Genomic DNA, 17011 nt, shown 5'->3' on the forward strand with positions numbered 1-17011 from the left:
AATCTCTGAGTGGTGTCTTGACATTAGAACCAGGTTCTGACAGAATCTCTGAGTGGTGTCTTGACATTAGAACCAGGTCTTGTCCTTAATGGTACCTTATCCCCTATATAGTGTCCTACGCTTAACCAGGTAGTGTACCATATAGGGAATAGGGTGCCATTTGTGACGCGGATATAGTGAGATATTATACATAATACATGACAAGCTGCTCATAAACCCAGTCCAATGCTATGATGCTTCACTCATAAGGGATTATTCAATACCATTTATCAACCATCAATCCATCAAATGTAGTTTGGAAAGTCAGGCCAGTCCGAATGGATCGTCATTTCATTCATTTAGTAAACTCTACAGTTCACATCGCTTCCTGTTATGGATACAAGCATTCTGTGTGTATCCTGTGTATTTATTTTCTCTCCTTCTCCCCTACTCACAGGTGACAATCATCAATCCCCAATCCGTCATCAATCAGTCGCTAATCAGAGGACACCTGCTCCTTTTCCCTTACCCAATCACAGTCCCTTTCCCTTGGTTTAAAAACCCTGTCAGTTGTGTTCTCAGGAGCTCAATCTCTCTGTCAATGCCATATGTCTGTAGATCCATTGTGTGGTTTGCAACTACATGTCACTTTGTTCCTACCTGTGAGTATTGTGTTTTGTGATGGTGTTTGAGTGTTTCTTTGATAGTGGGAAAAGGGGGTAACCAGACAGTTTGCCCATGGGCCTACACTACCCGTAGGTAAACTTTGTTAAATACACTAGTTAGAACTGGGTGGACCACCCTCTGTATTTTTGGTTAGCTGTTGTTGAAATAGGCTAGTCTAGCTTAGGGGTGTTTTTGGATGCTTATTGTTTCATTCCTTGGGTCCAGCTCAGCCCCTTTTCCTGCCCTGAGTTTCCTGAGTTTGATGGTAGATTTACTATTTTTCACTATAATTTGCGTGAGTTGTGTTCCTATCTCACTCATCCTCATAGCAGGTACAGTACATGACCAAAGTATGTGGACACCTGCCTGTTGAACATCTCATTCCAAAATCATGGGCATTAATATGGAGTTGGTCCCACCTTTGCTGCTTTAACAGCCTCCACTCTTCTGGGAAAGCAGTTTGGAAGTCGGAGTGAGTGTTTCAACCGAGGACAGAGGATTTTTATGAGATCTCCAGTGAGGCCATTTTACTGCCAATGTTTGTCTATGGAGATTGCATGGCTGTGTGCTCAATTTTATACACCTGTCAGCAACGGGTGTGGCTGAAATAGCAAAATCCACTAATTTGAAGGGGTGTCCACATACTTTAGTGTATATATAGTGTATTGATATGGTAGTGACTATAATGGTACCTCATCAGCATAATGTCACATCTCCTCTTCACCACTAACAAGTGTGTGGAATGTCATTCACCTATTAACGTCAGCCAATGAGCATGGCACGCTAAGGCTATCCCACCCCGCTTTCTGGTTAACCTATGGGCTCACTCGGGCAATAATCACTTCCCTTTCTGTCAACCAATGGGCATAGATGTCAGGGAGCCTTTATGTCAACTCATGCCTTGTCTCTCACTTGATGTTCTGCAGTCTTCCAGTGACCTTCCACCTCCTGCCCACCACCATAACAACCTGAAGGCTCGTCATCAGAACCCCGTTCTCCAAGCAGGGGGGGTTCTGATGCCAGCTGCCCAGCATAGGACAACATGTCATCAGCATCTGGCTCTGAGGAGCACTCCTCTGAGAAGAGACCCAAACTATTCAATAACATTCCATATTGTGTTCTGTCTCGGTAGTCATTCAGTTAAGACGGTACTCGATTGAACTCTGATCTTCTAGAAGGATTTCTCTTTGAGGCCTGCGGCACGACCTTTCTACACGACCTTTCTACACGACCTTTCTACACGACCTTTCTACACGACCTTTCTACACGACCTTTCTACACAACCTTTCTACACAACCTTTCTACACAATGTAGACAGCTACACAGACCTCTGGTAGCTAGTCACAGAGAGAGCATTACAACAGTATGTAGACATTGGCAGCAAGTCACAGAGAGCATTACAACAGTATGTGAACAGCTACACAGACCTCTGGTAGCAAGTCACAGAGAGCATTACAACAGTATGTAGACAGCTACACAGGTCTCTGGTAGCAAGTCACAGAGAGCATTACAACAGTATGTAGACATTGGCAGCAAGTCACAGAGAGCATTACAACAGTATGTGAACAGCTACACAGGTCTCTGGTAGCAAGTCACAGAGAGCATTACAACAGTATGTGAACAGCTACACAGGTCTCTGGTAGCAAGTCACAGAGAGCATTACAACAGTATGTAGACATTGGCAGCAAGTCACAGAGAGCATTACAACAGTATGTGAACAGCTACACAGGTCTCTGGTAGCAAGTCACAGAGAGCATTACAACAGTATGTAGACAGCTACACAGGTCTCTGGTAGCTAGTCACAGAGAGAGCATTACAACAGTATGTAGACAGCTACACAGGTCTCTGGTAGCTAGTCACAGAGAGCATTACAACAGTATGTAGACAGCTACACAGGTCTCTGGTAGCTAGTCACAGAGGGCATTACAACAGTATGTAGACAGCTACACAGGTCTCTGGTAGCAAGTCACAGAGAGAGCATTACAACAGTATGTAGACAGCTACACAGACCTCTGGTAGCAAGTCACAGAGCGAGCATTACAACAGCATGTAGACAGTGGCAGCAAGTCACAGAGAGCATTACAACAGCATGTGAACAGCTACACAGGCCTCTGGTAGCAAGTCACAGAGAGCATTACAACAGTATGTAGACATTGGCAGCAAGTCACAGTGAGAGCATTACAACAGTATGTAGACATTGGCAGCAAGTCACAGTGAGAGCATTACAACAGTATGTAGACAGTGGCAGCAAGTCACAGAGAGAGCATTACAACAACTGAAAGAGGGAAAGGTAGAAAGATAGAGAGAACTTCACAAAACCTCAGTCCCAGCCATTCCATCCCCCTCGACCTCTCACCCCTGCTGCCTGTCCAGGTGCTCTGCCTCCATTCCTACTGCACCTTCCCCCCCGAGGTCAGGAGTCCCCCCACCAAGCAACACATGAAGATCAATCTGTATATAAGGTCCGGTACTTACCCCTCAACCACTACTCCCTGTCCAGGTGTTGTTCCCCACAGACATAGTAGCTCTGTCTATATGTGTATCACCTTCTCTTGCTGAAGGGTTTCCCAAACTCGGTCCTGGGGCCCCCTGGGTGCACGTTCTGTTTTTCTCCCCGGCACTACACAGCTGATTCAAACCATTAACTTGATGAGTTGATTATTTGAATCAGCTGTGTAGTACTAGGGGAGAGAAACAGAACGTGCATCCAGGGGGCCCCAGGACCGAGTTTGAGAAACCCTTCCCCTACAGAACCTTCTGTCAGTGTCGCAGTGAGCCAGGATAACTACTTCACGAAGAGCCAGGATAACTACTTCACGAAGAGCCAGGATAACTACTTCACGAAGAGCCAGGATAACTACTTCACGAAGAGCCAGGATAACTACTTCACGAAGAGCCAGGATAACTACTTCACGAAGAGCCAGGATAACTACTTCACGAAGAGCCAGGATAACTACTTCACAAAGAGCCAGGATAACTACTTCACGAAGAGCCAGGATAACTACGCCACGAAGAGCCAGGATAACTACGCCACGAAGAGCCAGGATAACTACGCCACGAAGAGCCAGGATAACTACGCCACGAAGAGCCAGGATAACTACGCCACGAAGAGCCAGGATATTTACGCCACGAAGAGCCAGGATATTTACGCCACGAAGAGCCAGGATAACTACGCCACGAAGAGCCAGGATAACTACGCCACGAAGAGCCAGGATAACTACGCCACGAAGAGCCAGGATAACTACGCCACGAAGAGCCAGGATAACTACGCCACGAAGAGCCAGGATAACTACGCCACGAAGAGCCAGGATAACTACGCCACGAAGAGCCAGGATAACTACGCCACGAAGAGCCAGGATAACTACGCCACGAAACCTCCACCACAGCCTCTCCTCCACCCTGACCGTGTCTCCCTACAGTACCTTCTACCAGGGTCCTGGTGTTCTTCCCCCCCATCTCCCTACAGTACCTTCTACCAGGGTCCTGGTGTTCTTCCCCCCTCCATCTCCCTACAGTACCTTCTACCAGGGTCCTGGTGCCCCCCCCCCCCATCTCCCTACAGTACCTTCTACCAGAGTCCTGGTGTTCTTCCCCCCTCCATCTCCCTACAGTACCTTCTACCAGGGTCCTGGTGCCCCCCCCCATCTCCCTACAGTACCTTCTACCAGGGTCCTGGTGCCCCCCCCCCCCCCCCCCCTACAGTACCTTCTACCAGGGTCCTGGTGCCTCCCCCCCCCCCCTACAGTACCTTCTACCAGGGTCCTGGTGCCCCCCCCCATCTCCCTACAGTACCTTCTACCAGGGTCCTGGTGCCCCCCCCCCCCCCCCCCTACAGTACCTTCTACCAGGGTCCTGGTGCCTCCCCCCCCCCCCTACAGTACCTTCTACCAGGGTCCCAGTGAACCAGCGGTACAGGTATCTGGCCACCCTGAGTAGTCGTCTCTTGCACCTTCTTCTGCGATGGCCCATCCTGACCGTGTTCTGGTTGTGGTTGTAATGTTACGGTTCTGTAGTTTCCCGAGGTCCTGAGATTCTTTTAACCGAAGGTTTTTTTCCTAAGGTTCTATGGTTGCAGTTGTTGGTTGTGTAGTTGCAGGTTTAAGGTTACGGTCGTAAGGTTGCAGTTCTCTGTGTTAGTGGTTCTATGGTTCTATGGGTTCTGTAGTTGAGGCTCTACAATCCCAGGTCTATTGTAGTCCAGGGTTTGTAATCCTATTTTCACGGAGTTCAGTTCCTCTTCCTCTACAGAGAGCTCTGTTAGGACTGGATCTACATCTGGGTCTGGGTCAAGATGAGCAGCGACTAAAAGTCTTTTAATTTCTATGTTTCTCCCTATCTCTCTCGCTCCCTGTCCGACTCTCTCCTTCTCTCTCTCTCTCTCTCCCTGTCTCTATCTCTCTCTCCCTCTCTCCTTCTCTCTCTCTCTCTCTCCCTGTCTCTATCTCTCTCTCCCTCTCTCCTTCTCTCTCAGGTCCTGGAGAGCTTGTTCAAATCAGATCCACTTGTTGCGATCTGGTCTTAAAGAGGAAACTGTGTCCTCTCCCCAAGGCTTCCTCTCTCTGGATCTTTCTCTTTCTCTGTTCCTGTCTTCCGCGTCTCTCTCTATCAACCTCTTTCTCGCTCTCTCTCTAGGTGAAGTTATCTCTAGGTACAGTTCTAGGATCAGCTTCCCCTCACCTTAACAAAACTTTAACCATTAGTTGGCTAAATGCAAAACTGACCCTAGAGGCAAATTCACTCTACTCCGAACCACTCAGTGTTCCTTCATCTGTCACACCCAAAGTGAAGTTGACCTTAGGTGCGGAACTTGGGTCAGTTATGCATTTACACCACTAATGGTTAAGCTTAGGATTGGAGGAGGCGAAGCTGATCCTAGATCTGTATCTGTAGGAAACCTCGGAGCGACACACTCAAGAGGTCAAGGGTCAGAAAAGAAAGTCTCTCATTGTTAAGTTCTCTCTTTCTTCTCTTCTTTCTTCCTCCCAATGTTTCTCTTTCTCTCATGTTATCCTTTTTTCCCAGTCCTTGTGGTGATTGAAACGCTCCCTTTCTCTTCTTCCTCTCCTCTTCTCGCTTCTTTTTCACTTCCTCTTTTACTTTTTTTTTCTCCCTTGTGGTGAAACACCTTTCTCTTTTTGCTCTCCTCTCCCCTCTCTCTCTTCTCTCCCCTCTCTCTCTTCTCTCCCCTCTCTCCCCTCTCTCTCTTCTCTCCCCTCTCTCTCTTCTCTCCCCTCTCTCTCTTCTCTCCCCTCTCTCTCTTCTCTCCCCTCTCTCTCTTCTCTCCCCTCTCTCTCTTCTCTCCCCTCTCTCTCTTCTCTCCCCTCTCTCTCTTCTCTCCCCTCTCTCTCTGCTCTCTCCGCTCTCTCTGCTCTCTCTCTGCTCTCTCTGCTCTCTCTCTGCTCTCTCCCCTCTCTCTCTGCTCTCTCCCTCTCTCTCTCTGCTCTCTCCCTCTCTCTCTCTGCTCTCTCCCTCTCTCTCTCTGCTCTCTCCCTCTCTCTCTCTCTGCTCGCTCCCTCTCTCTCTCTCTGCTCTCTCCCTCTCTCTCATCTCCTTCCTCTCCTCTCCTCTCTCGAGGTGATGCAAGACTTTGTTTGCATGGATATAACCGATGACCTTTCTTCGTGTGCCGTTCTGTTTGGTCAGAACATCTTGATCTCACACTCATCTGTGTCTCTATCAATCTCTTCTCTCCACCCTCTTCTATATAATAATTTGTCCTCCCTCTCTCTTTCACACTCTTTCTCTCACCTTTGGTTTAACATCTCCCTCTCTCTCTCAATCGTTCTCTGCTCCGCCGGCGAATTAGAGTTGATGACCATCGCCATGGAAACCTCACAATCCACACCGACCGGTTTAAAGGCCAACCAACACAAAGTGCGTTGTCCTCGGTTTCACCTCATATCTGAACCATTAGAGTGGGAATTTTAAAACAGGTCTTAGATCAGTGTGTAGTGGTGAATGAATTCTATTCCACATCAAGCTCCTACAACAATACAGATGGGAACAATACACATTATTGATGCCAATAAGGCTGTTCTACCTTGAGCATATTGTAGAATCTGGGGCTGTATATATCAAGCTGTATCAGTGCTGGTCTAGGATCAGTTAAACCTTCATTAGATCATAATCAATAAGACCTTATGGACAGGACGGACCTGGGCCTGTATCCACAATCCTCAGAGTAGGATTACTGATCTAGAATCAGTTTGGCCTTTTAGATCATAATTAATATGAGTATATGGACAGGGTGGGATCTGATCCTAGACCAGCACTATTACCCTGAGACACTTGATACATAATAATTGATGTCTGATAGACTGTGTTGCCACCTGGTGAGCCCAGCAGGTCGTCAGCCTCTAGGGGGTGTCATGTGTCATTTCTTCCACCAGGTGGGAGTGTTGAGCTACTTTGTGGCAACGTCGAACCAGAAAACATCCGCTCCAAATGAGAACACCTGGGTTTGTCCCACTCCCAACTGGCATCCTATTCCCTATAGAGTGCACTACTTTTGACCAGGGTCAATGGTAGTGCACTAAATAGGGAATAGGGTGCCATTTGGGACTAGCCTGTACTATAATAACTACAGCAGGCTTATGACGAGACGTGTTTGATTCGGGCGGCAGGTAGCCTAGTGGTTAGAGACAGGTAGCCTAGTGGTTAGAGACAGGTAGCCTAGTGGTTAGAGACAGGTAGCCTAGTGGTTAGAGCGTTGGGCCAGTAACCGAATCCCCGAGCTGACAAGGTAAACATCTGTCGTTCTGTCCCTGAACAGGCAGTTAATCCACTGTTCATAGGCCGTCATTGTAAATAAGAATTTGTTCTTAACTGACTTGCCTAGTTACATAAAGGTACAATTATGTAATTTAGTACGGTTAAATAACTGTAATTGCTCACATGAACACACACACAGTCTACTGTATACCTATAGTCCCCTTGAAGTCAATGATCATAATTTGGACCCTGAGTTTTATAGGTCACATGGTCAAGGGCTTACTCAAGAACAGGGGGCTATTGAAGTCAGTCCTACAGGAACAGATTAGGGACAATCAGGACAGCAGCTTAAAAAACTAAAAGCCAAAATTCATGACCTAAGAGTGAGTTTGAACCGTTTGGTTATGCTTGCCAGTGTCGTGTTCATCAGGACACGCAACAAAAAAAAACGTTTTGGAACGTAAAACTACAAATGAGCGTTTCTCATTACAAAAGTCTAGGTATATCCCTCCCTGTTTCAGTGCGTTTTTGTCCGTCTGGTACCTAATGAACACAACCCTCCCGGGTTGTATAACAATCAATGTTGTGTAACAAATAATGAAAGTGAGGCTTGTGTAATTGATGCAGCCGATGTACACACACAGAGACACAGACACAAACAAACACACACACAGCGCCAATGCCATCTGCCCTGAATGGAGGGATTGAACTGTGGCCAAATGACCTCAATAAGGCCAAGGCTCAGTGTGGTGGAAAAGAGACAGGAAGAGACGAAGAGGAGAGATAGAACACACACACAGACACACACACACGCATACACACAGACACACAGACACGCATAGACACACACACACAGACAGACAGACAGACAGACACACAGACAGACAGACACGCATAGACACACACAGACACACAGAGACACACACACACACACACAGACAGACAGACACGCATAGACACAGACACACACAGACACACAGAGACACACACACACACACACAGACAGACACGCACAAACACAGAGACACACAGAGATACATAGACACAGACTGGATGAGAAGAGTGATAGCCTCCCTAATCTAACATGGTATAAACATGGGGATTATATGAAGCGGAGGTCAGAGAGGCTAAACAGCAGAGACTCCCAAACATTTGGCTCTCTCTTCCTCCAACTCTCTCCCTCTCTTTCCTTCTCTCCCCCTCCCTCTCTCGCTCTCCCTTCGACTCGCTCTGTCTCTCTCCCTATGTCTCTCTCTCTCCCTCCAACTCTCTCCTTCTCTCCCCCTCCATCTCTTTCTTTCTCTCTCTCTCGCTCTCTCTGTTTCTATCTCCATATGTCTCTCTCTCTCTCCCTCCCTCTGTCTCTATCTCTCTGGTTTAAACAAGGGATTATCTGAAGAGAAGTTAAAGGTCAGAGAGGCTGAACACCAATTATTTATTCCTACGAGAACTATTTTTCTCCAACGTGTGTGTGTGTGTGTCCTCACATGCATTGTTGCCTGTGTGTGTGTTTTGTTCATAAGCGTGTGTGTATATCTCTGTTTGTTTTTCCATAGCAGGCCAGCTGCTGTGCTGTAGTGTGATTGACAGCTCCTGTGTGGCCTGTGGTCCCAACGTTCTGAACTGCAAACCACACACAGTACACTGATACACACACTTACCTTACACACACACACACTTACCTTACACACAGTACACTGATACACACACACACACACTGATACACACACACACACACACTTACCTTACACACACACACACAGTACACTCTGACTAAGGCCCCTCCAGGAATCCCATTGATTACCAATCTGAGATTCAGATCTGAGGCGGCGATTCAACTTTCTGTGGTGTTAAAGAGTTGTTTCATTTACCGTGGGAAAGAGAGGAGCGATTAAAACTAGGGTTAGAAAAGCAACACGCTCTCACATCACAATTAGACATCCAAGTTTCTCAAACATCCCATTTCAAAGTGTTGAAGGTTAAGTTTAGGTGTTAGAATTCTTTAGGTTAGGCATTAACTCCAAATGGTTGAGGTAAGGGTTAAGGTTGGGATAGGCTAAACCCACTAGAGGCTAAGCCCTGTGTAAGCCGGGGATACTACTAAGGTTGGGATAGGCTAAATCCACTAGAGGCTAAGCCCTGTCTAAGCCGGGGATACTATTAAGGTTGGGATAGGCTTAACCCACTAGAGGCTAAGCCCTGTCTAAGCCGGGGATACTACTAAGGTTGGGATAGGCTAAATCCACTAGAGGCTTAACCCTGTCTAAGCCGGGGATACTACTAAGGTTGGGATAGGCTCAACCCACTAGAGGCTAAGCCCTGTCTAAGCCGGAGATACTACTAAGGTTGGGATAGGCTTAACCCACCAGAGGCTAAGCCCTGTCTAAGCCGGGGATACTACTAAGGTTGGGATAGGCTTAACCCACTAGAGGCTAAGCCCTGTCTAAGCCGGGGATACTACTAAGGTTGGGATAGGCTTAACCCACCAGAGGCTTAACCCTGTCTAAGACAGGGATACTACTAAGGTTGGGATAGGCTTAACCCACCAGAGGCTAAGCCCTGTCTAAGCCGGGGATACTACTAAGGTTGGGATAGGCTTAACCCACCAGAGGCTAAGCCCTGTCTAAGCCGGGGATACTACTAAGGTTGGGATAGGCTTAACCCACCAGAGGCTAAGCCCTGTCTAAGCCGGGGATACTACTAAGGTTGGAATAGGCTTAACCCACCAGAGGCTAAGCCCTGTCTAAGCCGGGGATACTACTAAGGTTGGAATAGGCTTAACCCACCAGAGGCTAAGCCCTGTCTAAGCCGGGGATACTACTAAGCTTTATGGAATTGTTTTAAGAAGGTCATAACAAGGATCATTTTTCTATTTGATTTTGAATTTTAAGGCCCCTTGAAGTATTAAAAAAATATATGAAGAAATGATTTGATGAAAACATTTATTTGGCCTTACTGCTATTAGCTCATACAATAACAGATAGTCCCCCCCAAACAATCTAAAGGATGTTTATTCTGAAGTGTCAGTCCTATATCTGAGAAATCAGGAAACAAACATTTTTTTTTACACCCTTATTTTGTGCACTAAACAGTCTCCATATATACTTCCAGAATGATTTTCAACTGGTACTGGGGGACCAAGCAACATGTGTGTCAGTGAGAATCTCACTTTTACACAGAGGGGTTATAGTAGTGTGTAGTCCAAACTGGACACGACAGACAGAAGTCGGCTGTACCGACTTGAGACGAGTCCCAAAACGCTAGTCGAGGTCGTAGAGCAAAACGAAGAACACCATCATGTTCATGAGAATCTCATCTTTCCACTGAGGGGATTGTAGGCCAAACCGTTCAGACCATTTTGTGAGAAGACCGTTTTAAGAGATGTCTCATGGTCTGACAAACACTGTTCCAGCTCTGTCACAGCTGACGTGGAAGTGTTACATCGGTGGATTGAGACGCAGCCCATGTGGAAGTGTTACATCGGTGGATCGGGTGGATTGAGACGCAGCCCATGTGGAAGTGTTACATCGGTGGATTGAGACGCAGCCCATGTGGAAGTGTTGCATCGGTGGATCGGGTGGATTGAGACGCAGCCCATGTGGAAGTGTTGCATCGGTGGATTGAGACGCAGCCCATGTGGAAGTGTTGCATCGGTGGATGCGGTGGATTGAGACGCAGCCCATGTGGAAGTGTTACATCGGTGGATGCGGTGGATTGAGACGCAGCCCATGTGGAAGTGTTACATCGGTGGATGCGGTGGATTGAGACGCAGCCCATGTGGAAGTGTTGCATCGGTGGATGCTGTGGATTGAGACGCAGCCCATGTGGAAGTGTTACATCGGTGGATTGAGACGCAGCCCATGTGGAAGTGTTGCATCGGTGGATGCTGTGGATTGAGACGCAGCCCATGTGGAAGTGTTGCATCGGTGGATGCTGTGGATTGAGACGCAGCCCATGTGGAAGTGTTCCATCGGTGGATGCGGTGGATTGAGACGCAGCCCATGTGGAAGTGTTACATCGGTGGATGTGGTGGATTGAGACGCAGCCCATGTGGAAGTGTTACATCGGTGGATGCTGTGGATTGAGACGCAGCCGATGTGGAAGTGTTACATCGGTGGATGCTGTGGATTGAGACGCAGCCCATGTGGAAGTGTTACATCGGTGGATTGAGACGCAGCCCATGTGGAAGTGTTGCATCGGTGGATGCTGTGGATTGAGACGCAGCCCATGTGGAAGTGTTGCATCGGTGGATGCTGTGGATTGAGACGCAGCCCATGTGGAAGTGTTCCATCGGTGGATGCGGTGGATTGAGACGCAGCCCATGTGGAAGTGTTACATCGGTGGATGTGGTGGATTGAGACGCAGCCCATGTGGAAGTGTTACATCGGTGGATGCTGTGGATTGAGACGCAGCCGATGTGGAAGTGTTACATCGGTGGATGTGGTGGATTGAGACGCAGCCCATGTGGAAGTGTTACATCGGTGGATGTGGTGGATTGAGACGCAGCCCATGTGGAAGTGTTACATCGGTGGATGTGGTGGATTGAGACGCAGCCCATGTGGAAGTGTTACATCGGTGGATGCGGTGGATTGAGACGCAGCCGAGGCAAAAAGATCTTTAGCCTAAACTGACAGATTGTATTAGATTTCTGCGTGGGCGCGGACATCGACTCTGGGGGGTTAAAACTAAAATATCACTGGGTTGGAACGTGTAACCTTCTGAACCAGAGGCAGATACTTACGGCCTTCCACCACCCCGTCCACATCACCCAGCTAAAACCCAAACCTACTGGAAGGTAACAGCGCTCACTGTTGCCCCTAGTGGATGGTTTCCACGTCAGCGTGTGTGTGCGCGTAAGTATGTGTGTGTGTGTGTGTGTGTGTGTGTGTGTGTGTGTGGTTTTTGGTTTTACTATCCAAGTGGCGACATTTCGCCGGTTTGCACAAGGAAAAAGGCTATTTTAGGCTGAGCGGTAAGGTTTAGGGTTAGGACTACAACTACAGTTAGGGTTAGGAATGGAGTTAGGGACAATGGGATTTTGAATGGAAATCAGTTGTTTGGAGATGGATAATAAAACAAACATGTTCTCATGATGATCTCTTTATAATCGCTTTTTATTGTTAATAAGTATTTTGTATTTGTTATTATGCACCTGAAGTTCTTGATAAGTGATTCAAGACACACAAGAAGTGGATGGAGGAACACACTCACGTATGTAGCATGATTACGGCCACAGATCACAGTCAAATACACAGGATACAAACATTCCTTTCCAGCTAAACAAATATAGCGTTTGGAAAAAAAGAACATCTACATAAAATCTATGAATAAAAGATCTGGGAACAGTAACCTTGTACACATGAAGGTACCATAACCCTTTCTGATGGAAAAACACAAATGTGAAAAACTGCTGGATAAAAAGCTGTAAATAAACGCTTCTTCTTCTCTCGTCCAACTCATTATGGAACTGTCATGCCAAACATGAGCACAAACTGATCTGGGACCAGATCTATCACCATATCAAAATCTGCCGTCTAACACTCTGCCTGAGTCCCAAATGACAGCCTGTTCCCTACATAGTGCACTACTTTTGACCAGGGCCCTATGCACTCAAGAGGGATCCATTTGGGATGCACTCCTGTAAATGATCAAATAACGATTGTGTTATCAGAGATTTTTGTAGAATGAGAATTTGCAGTATTTCGGGAGCTGTTTGACAATCTGTCAGAGAGAACAAAAGACTAGAATTATCGGAGCAGACACACACACATACACAGAGAGAGAGAGAGACACAGAGCATTAAATAGAAAAATGAATATGAGTCTGTCTGCAACCAAACATTGGCTGATCCCTCCTTGTCTCAAATGACACTTTTATCTTCCCAGGGTCAGCCTCCAAATGGCACCCTATTCCCTACATAAAGCACTACTTTTGACCCAAACGTAGTGCACTATATAGGGAATAGGGTGCCATTTTGGGATGCAGCCCAGTAAAGGGAAGAACACTAAAACAACAGTTGGGAGGTGGATCATTGTTGCTAACAGACAGACAGGCACCTCAAAGTGTTGCTAACAGACAGACAGGCACCTCAAAGTGTTGCTAACAGACAGACAGGCACCTCAAAGTGTTGCTAACAGACTGACAGGCACCTCAAAGTGTTGCTAACAGACTGACAGGCACCTCAAAGTGTTGCTAACAGACAGACAGGCACCTCAAAGTGTTGCTAACAGGCAGACAGGCACCTCAAAGTGTTGCTAACAGACTGACAGGCACCTCAAAGTGTTGCTAACAGACAGACAGGCACCTCAAAGTGTTGCTAACAGACTGACAGGCACCTCAAAGTGTTGCTAACAGACAGACAGGCACCTCAAAGTGTTGCTAACAGACTGACAGGCACCTCAAAGTGTTGCTAACAGACAGACAGCACCTCAAAGTGTTGCTAACAGACAGACAGGCACCTCAAAGTGTTGCTAACAGACAGACAGGCACCTCAAAGTGTTGCTAACAGACTGACAGGCACCTCAAAGTGTTGCTAACAGACTGACAGGCACCTCAAAGTGTTGCTAACAGACTGACAGGCACCTCAAAGTGTTGCTAACAGACAGACAGGCACCTCAAAGTGTTGCTAACAGACTGACAGGCACCTCAAAGTGTTGCTAACAGACTGACAGGCACCTCAAAGTGTTGCTAACAGACAGACAGGCACCTCAAAGTGTTGCTAACAGACTGACAGGCACCTCAAAGTGTTGCTAACAGACTGACAGGCACCTCAAAGTGTTGCTAACAGACAGACAGGCACCTCAAATTGTGAGATTTGATGGACAAACGTGTCTGTCATTGGATCACACTCATAGGGAGCCAAGGGCTATGTGACAATATTCTCTTGGCTTAACTAGCTTCCTTTTCTTAAAATTTCCCCTAATAAGTGAGAGGAATGGTTGAGTTCGAAACGTACTACTTCCACCAACACAACAAACAGAGGGAGGACGAAAGGAAGGACATCAAGGAAGAAAGGAAGGACATCAAAGAAGGAAGGAAGGAAGGAAGGAAGGAAGGAAGGAAGGAAGGAAGGAAGGAAGGAAGGAAGGAACAACCAATCCCACCTCTCTCCCATTCAAACAGACCAAACTCCAAGCACAACAAGGACCATAGAAATGGAATGGATGATATGTCTATGTTCAGGACCATGGAGAGCGCCACGTGACTAGGCTCGTTTCAGTACCTGACCTAGTCGTCAGCCTGGAGCATGGATACATTGCCGGAAGCAAACCGTATGTCTCGAGAGAATACCTCCGTCTACATGTTTTCACCTCTCTCAATATATTTGACTATAAATGGAGGAGAGGAGATGAGGAGAGGAGATGAGGAGAGGAGGTGAGGAGATGAGGAGAGGAGATGAGGAGAGGAGATGAGGAGAGGAGATGAGGAGAGGAGATGAGGAGATGAGATAAGGAGAGGAGATGAGGAGAGGAGAGACGGAGCTACCTTGGACTATTGAGATGCAGCCCTCGTCCGCTAACCAACAACAGACTGTCCATCACTCATTAGAAACGACACCCTAAAATCAACAGTGATTAGACGCCTCATTCATTAATTTTCCGCTCGTGCCATTATCCCAGGGCGCCCTTAACAGTGACCTTGGTCGGTTGCCCGTGGCGCCAGAGCCGGCAGAATTTATGACTAGGCAGGGAAATTATCCATATCGGTGGATCCCATTTCTCCCGCCTGCTCGTCAAACTACCGCGCGGGGTCCGGGATGGAGTCGGACGGTTAAACCGCCGCTGCTGACTCATGAAATCAGGCCACGCGGCGCGCCTTGTGTCATTTCATTAAAACCCCGCTACGGGGAAAGAAGTTTATTACTGGCCGATCTGTCCGATTATTTCAGTTTGAAACACATCTGCTTGTCCTCCACTTTGCTTTGTGCGTCCAGCACCGTTTCCACGCTGTTAGGCTACCATATAATAGGTTGATTTCAGTCATTGATGGGCCACCAAATGAAGCACATCATTTACATCATGATGATTATTATTATTATAAGGTGGTCATATCCAGAGACCAAAGAAGATAGCCTACCAAAAGCCAAGTCAGCAAACTAACAAAACCAACATACTTCAACTAGTATACATTTTCACATTTTTTTATCCATTGCAATTATTAATCCAAACGAAAATGAAAAGTATTATTTACTTACCTGTGAGCGGATCATAAGACCCGTCTAGTTCCCTCGAGTCAGAAAAGCTCTGATCCCGACTTTTCTCCTTCATGTTCAGGAGAAGAGCTTACCAAACCCCTGGTGAAATATCCCTCTCGCTCTCCTTCTCCCTTGGTTCCAGGATTAATCACTCCGGTTCATTCCAGCTACATTTCACACATTATTCAAAGGTAAAAGGGAAAATAACCAAATTCTCTTTAAAAAAAACACTGAATCTAATATTTGTCGTAGTTTTCCTTTCCCGTTCGACAGAAGAACACCAACTTCGGCGACAGTGAACCTGTCAACTGCTCTCGGAGCTCGCACGTCCTCACGCTGCGCACCCCTGTCTACATGTAAACAACCTCGCACCGAACCAGTCAGACAACTAGCTTCACATTCACGTCTACAGCTTACCCACAAAACTTCAATTAAACCTCAAAATAATACAGATGGTTACTTTATAGGATACATAAAAATGACATTGAGTTGGTTGAAATCGTCAAATCTGGTTGTAATTCCGTTGGTTCCTGACACTTGTTTCGTATATCGACTGAGGATAAAAGAGAGAAATGAGCAGTTGACCTCAGATGTCTTTGAGAAAAACCCACTCAGCTCAACGGTGAGAATCACTGACGGTGAGAATCACCCCACAGAGACAGAGCGTGGCTCCCAAATGGAATCCTATTCCCTGTATACTGCCAGCGGTGGAAAAGTACCCAACTGTCATACTTGAATAAAAGTAGATACCTTAATAGAAAATGGCTCAAGTAAAAGTGACCCAGTAAAATACTACACGAGTAAAAGTATTTGGTTTTAAATATTCTTTTTAATATACTCAAACTCCTTATATGAAGCAAACCAGACAATTTATTTATGGATACCCAGGGGCGCCCTCCAACACTCAGACATCATTTACAAACGAAGCATTTGTGTTTAGTGAGTCCTCCAGATCAGAGGCAGTAGGGATGATCAGGGATGTTCTCTGTTTAGTGAGTCCTCCAGATCAGAGGCAGTAGGGATGTTCTCTGTTTAGTGAGTCCTCCAGATCAGAGGCAGTAGGGATGTTCTCTGTTTAGTGAGTCCTCCAGATCAGAGGCAGTAGGGATGTTCTCTGTGTAGTGAGTCCTCCAGATCAGAGGCAGTAGGGATGATCAGGGATGTTCTCTGTTTAGTGAGTCCTCCAGATCAGAGGCAGTAGGGATGATTAGGGATGTTCTCTGTTTAGTGAGTCCTCCAGATCAGAGGCAGTAGGGATGATTAGGGATGTTCTCTGTTTAGTGAGTCCTCCAGATCAGAGGCAGTAGGGATGATTAGGGATGTTCTCTGTTTAGTGAGTCCTCCAGATCAGAGGCAGTAGGGATGATTAGGGATGTTCTCTGTTTAGTGAGTCCTCCAGATCAGAGGCAGTAGGGATGACCAGGGATGTTCTCTGTTTAGTGAGTCCTCCAGATAAGAGGC

General features: G+C 46.8%; 1 protein-coding gene across 4 annotated transcripts in view; it reads right to left on the minus strand.

The window, feature by feature from the left end:
- Positions 1–16229, minus strand: part of LOC129864221 (Kv channel-interacting protein 2-like) — a 31012-nt gene extending 14783 nt beyond the window's left edge. The window contains exon 1 of one of the 4 annotated variants that reach the window (XM_055936924.1): positions 4527–5027. In XM_055936924.1, coding sequence (XP_055792899.1) covers positions 4527–4614 — 88 coding nt within the window. In that variant the 5' untranslated portion in view covers positions 4615–5027. Of the gene's footprint in view, positions 1–4526; positions 5028–15550 lie in introns of those variants that run through there. The other 3 variants (XM_055936923.1, XM_055936921.1, XM_055936922.1) reach the window with 3 other exon arrangements.
- Between the last annotated feature and the right edge of the window lie 782 nt (positions 16230–17011).

The sequence above is a fragment of the Salvelinus fontinalis genome, chromosome 10 (assembly GCF_029448725.1).
Source record: "Salvelinus fontinalis isolate EN_2023a chromosome 10, ASM2944872v1, whole genome shotgun sequence".
In the NCBI taxonomy this organism is placed as follows: Eukaryota; Metazoa; Chordata; class Actinopteri; order Salmoniformes; family Salmonidae; genus Salvelinus; species Salvelinus fontinalis.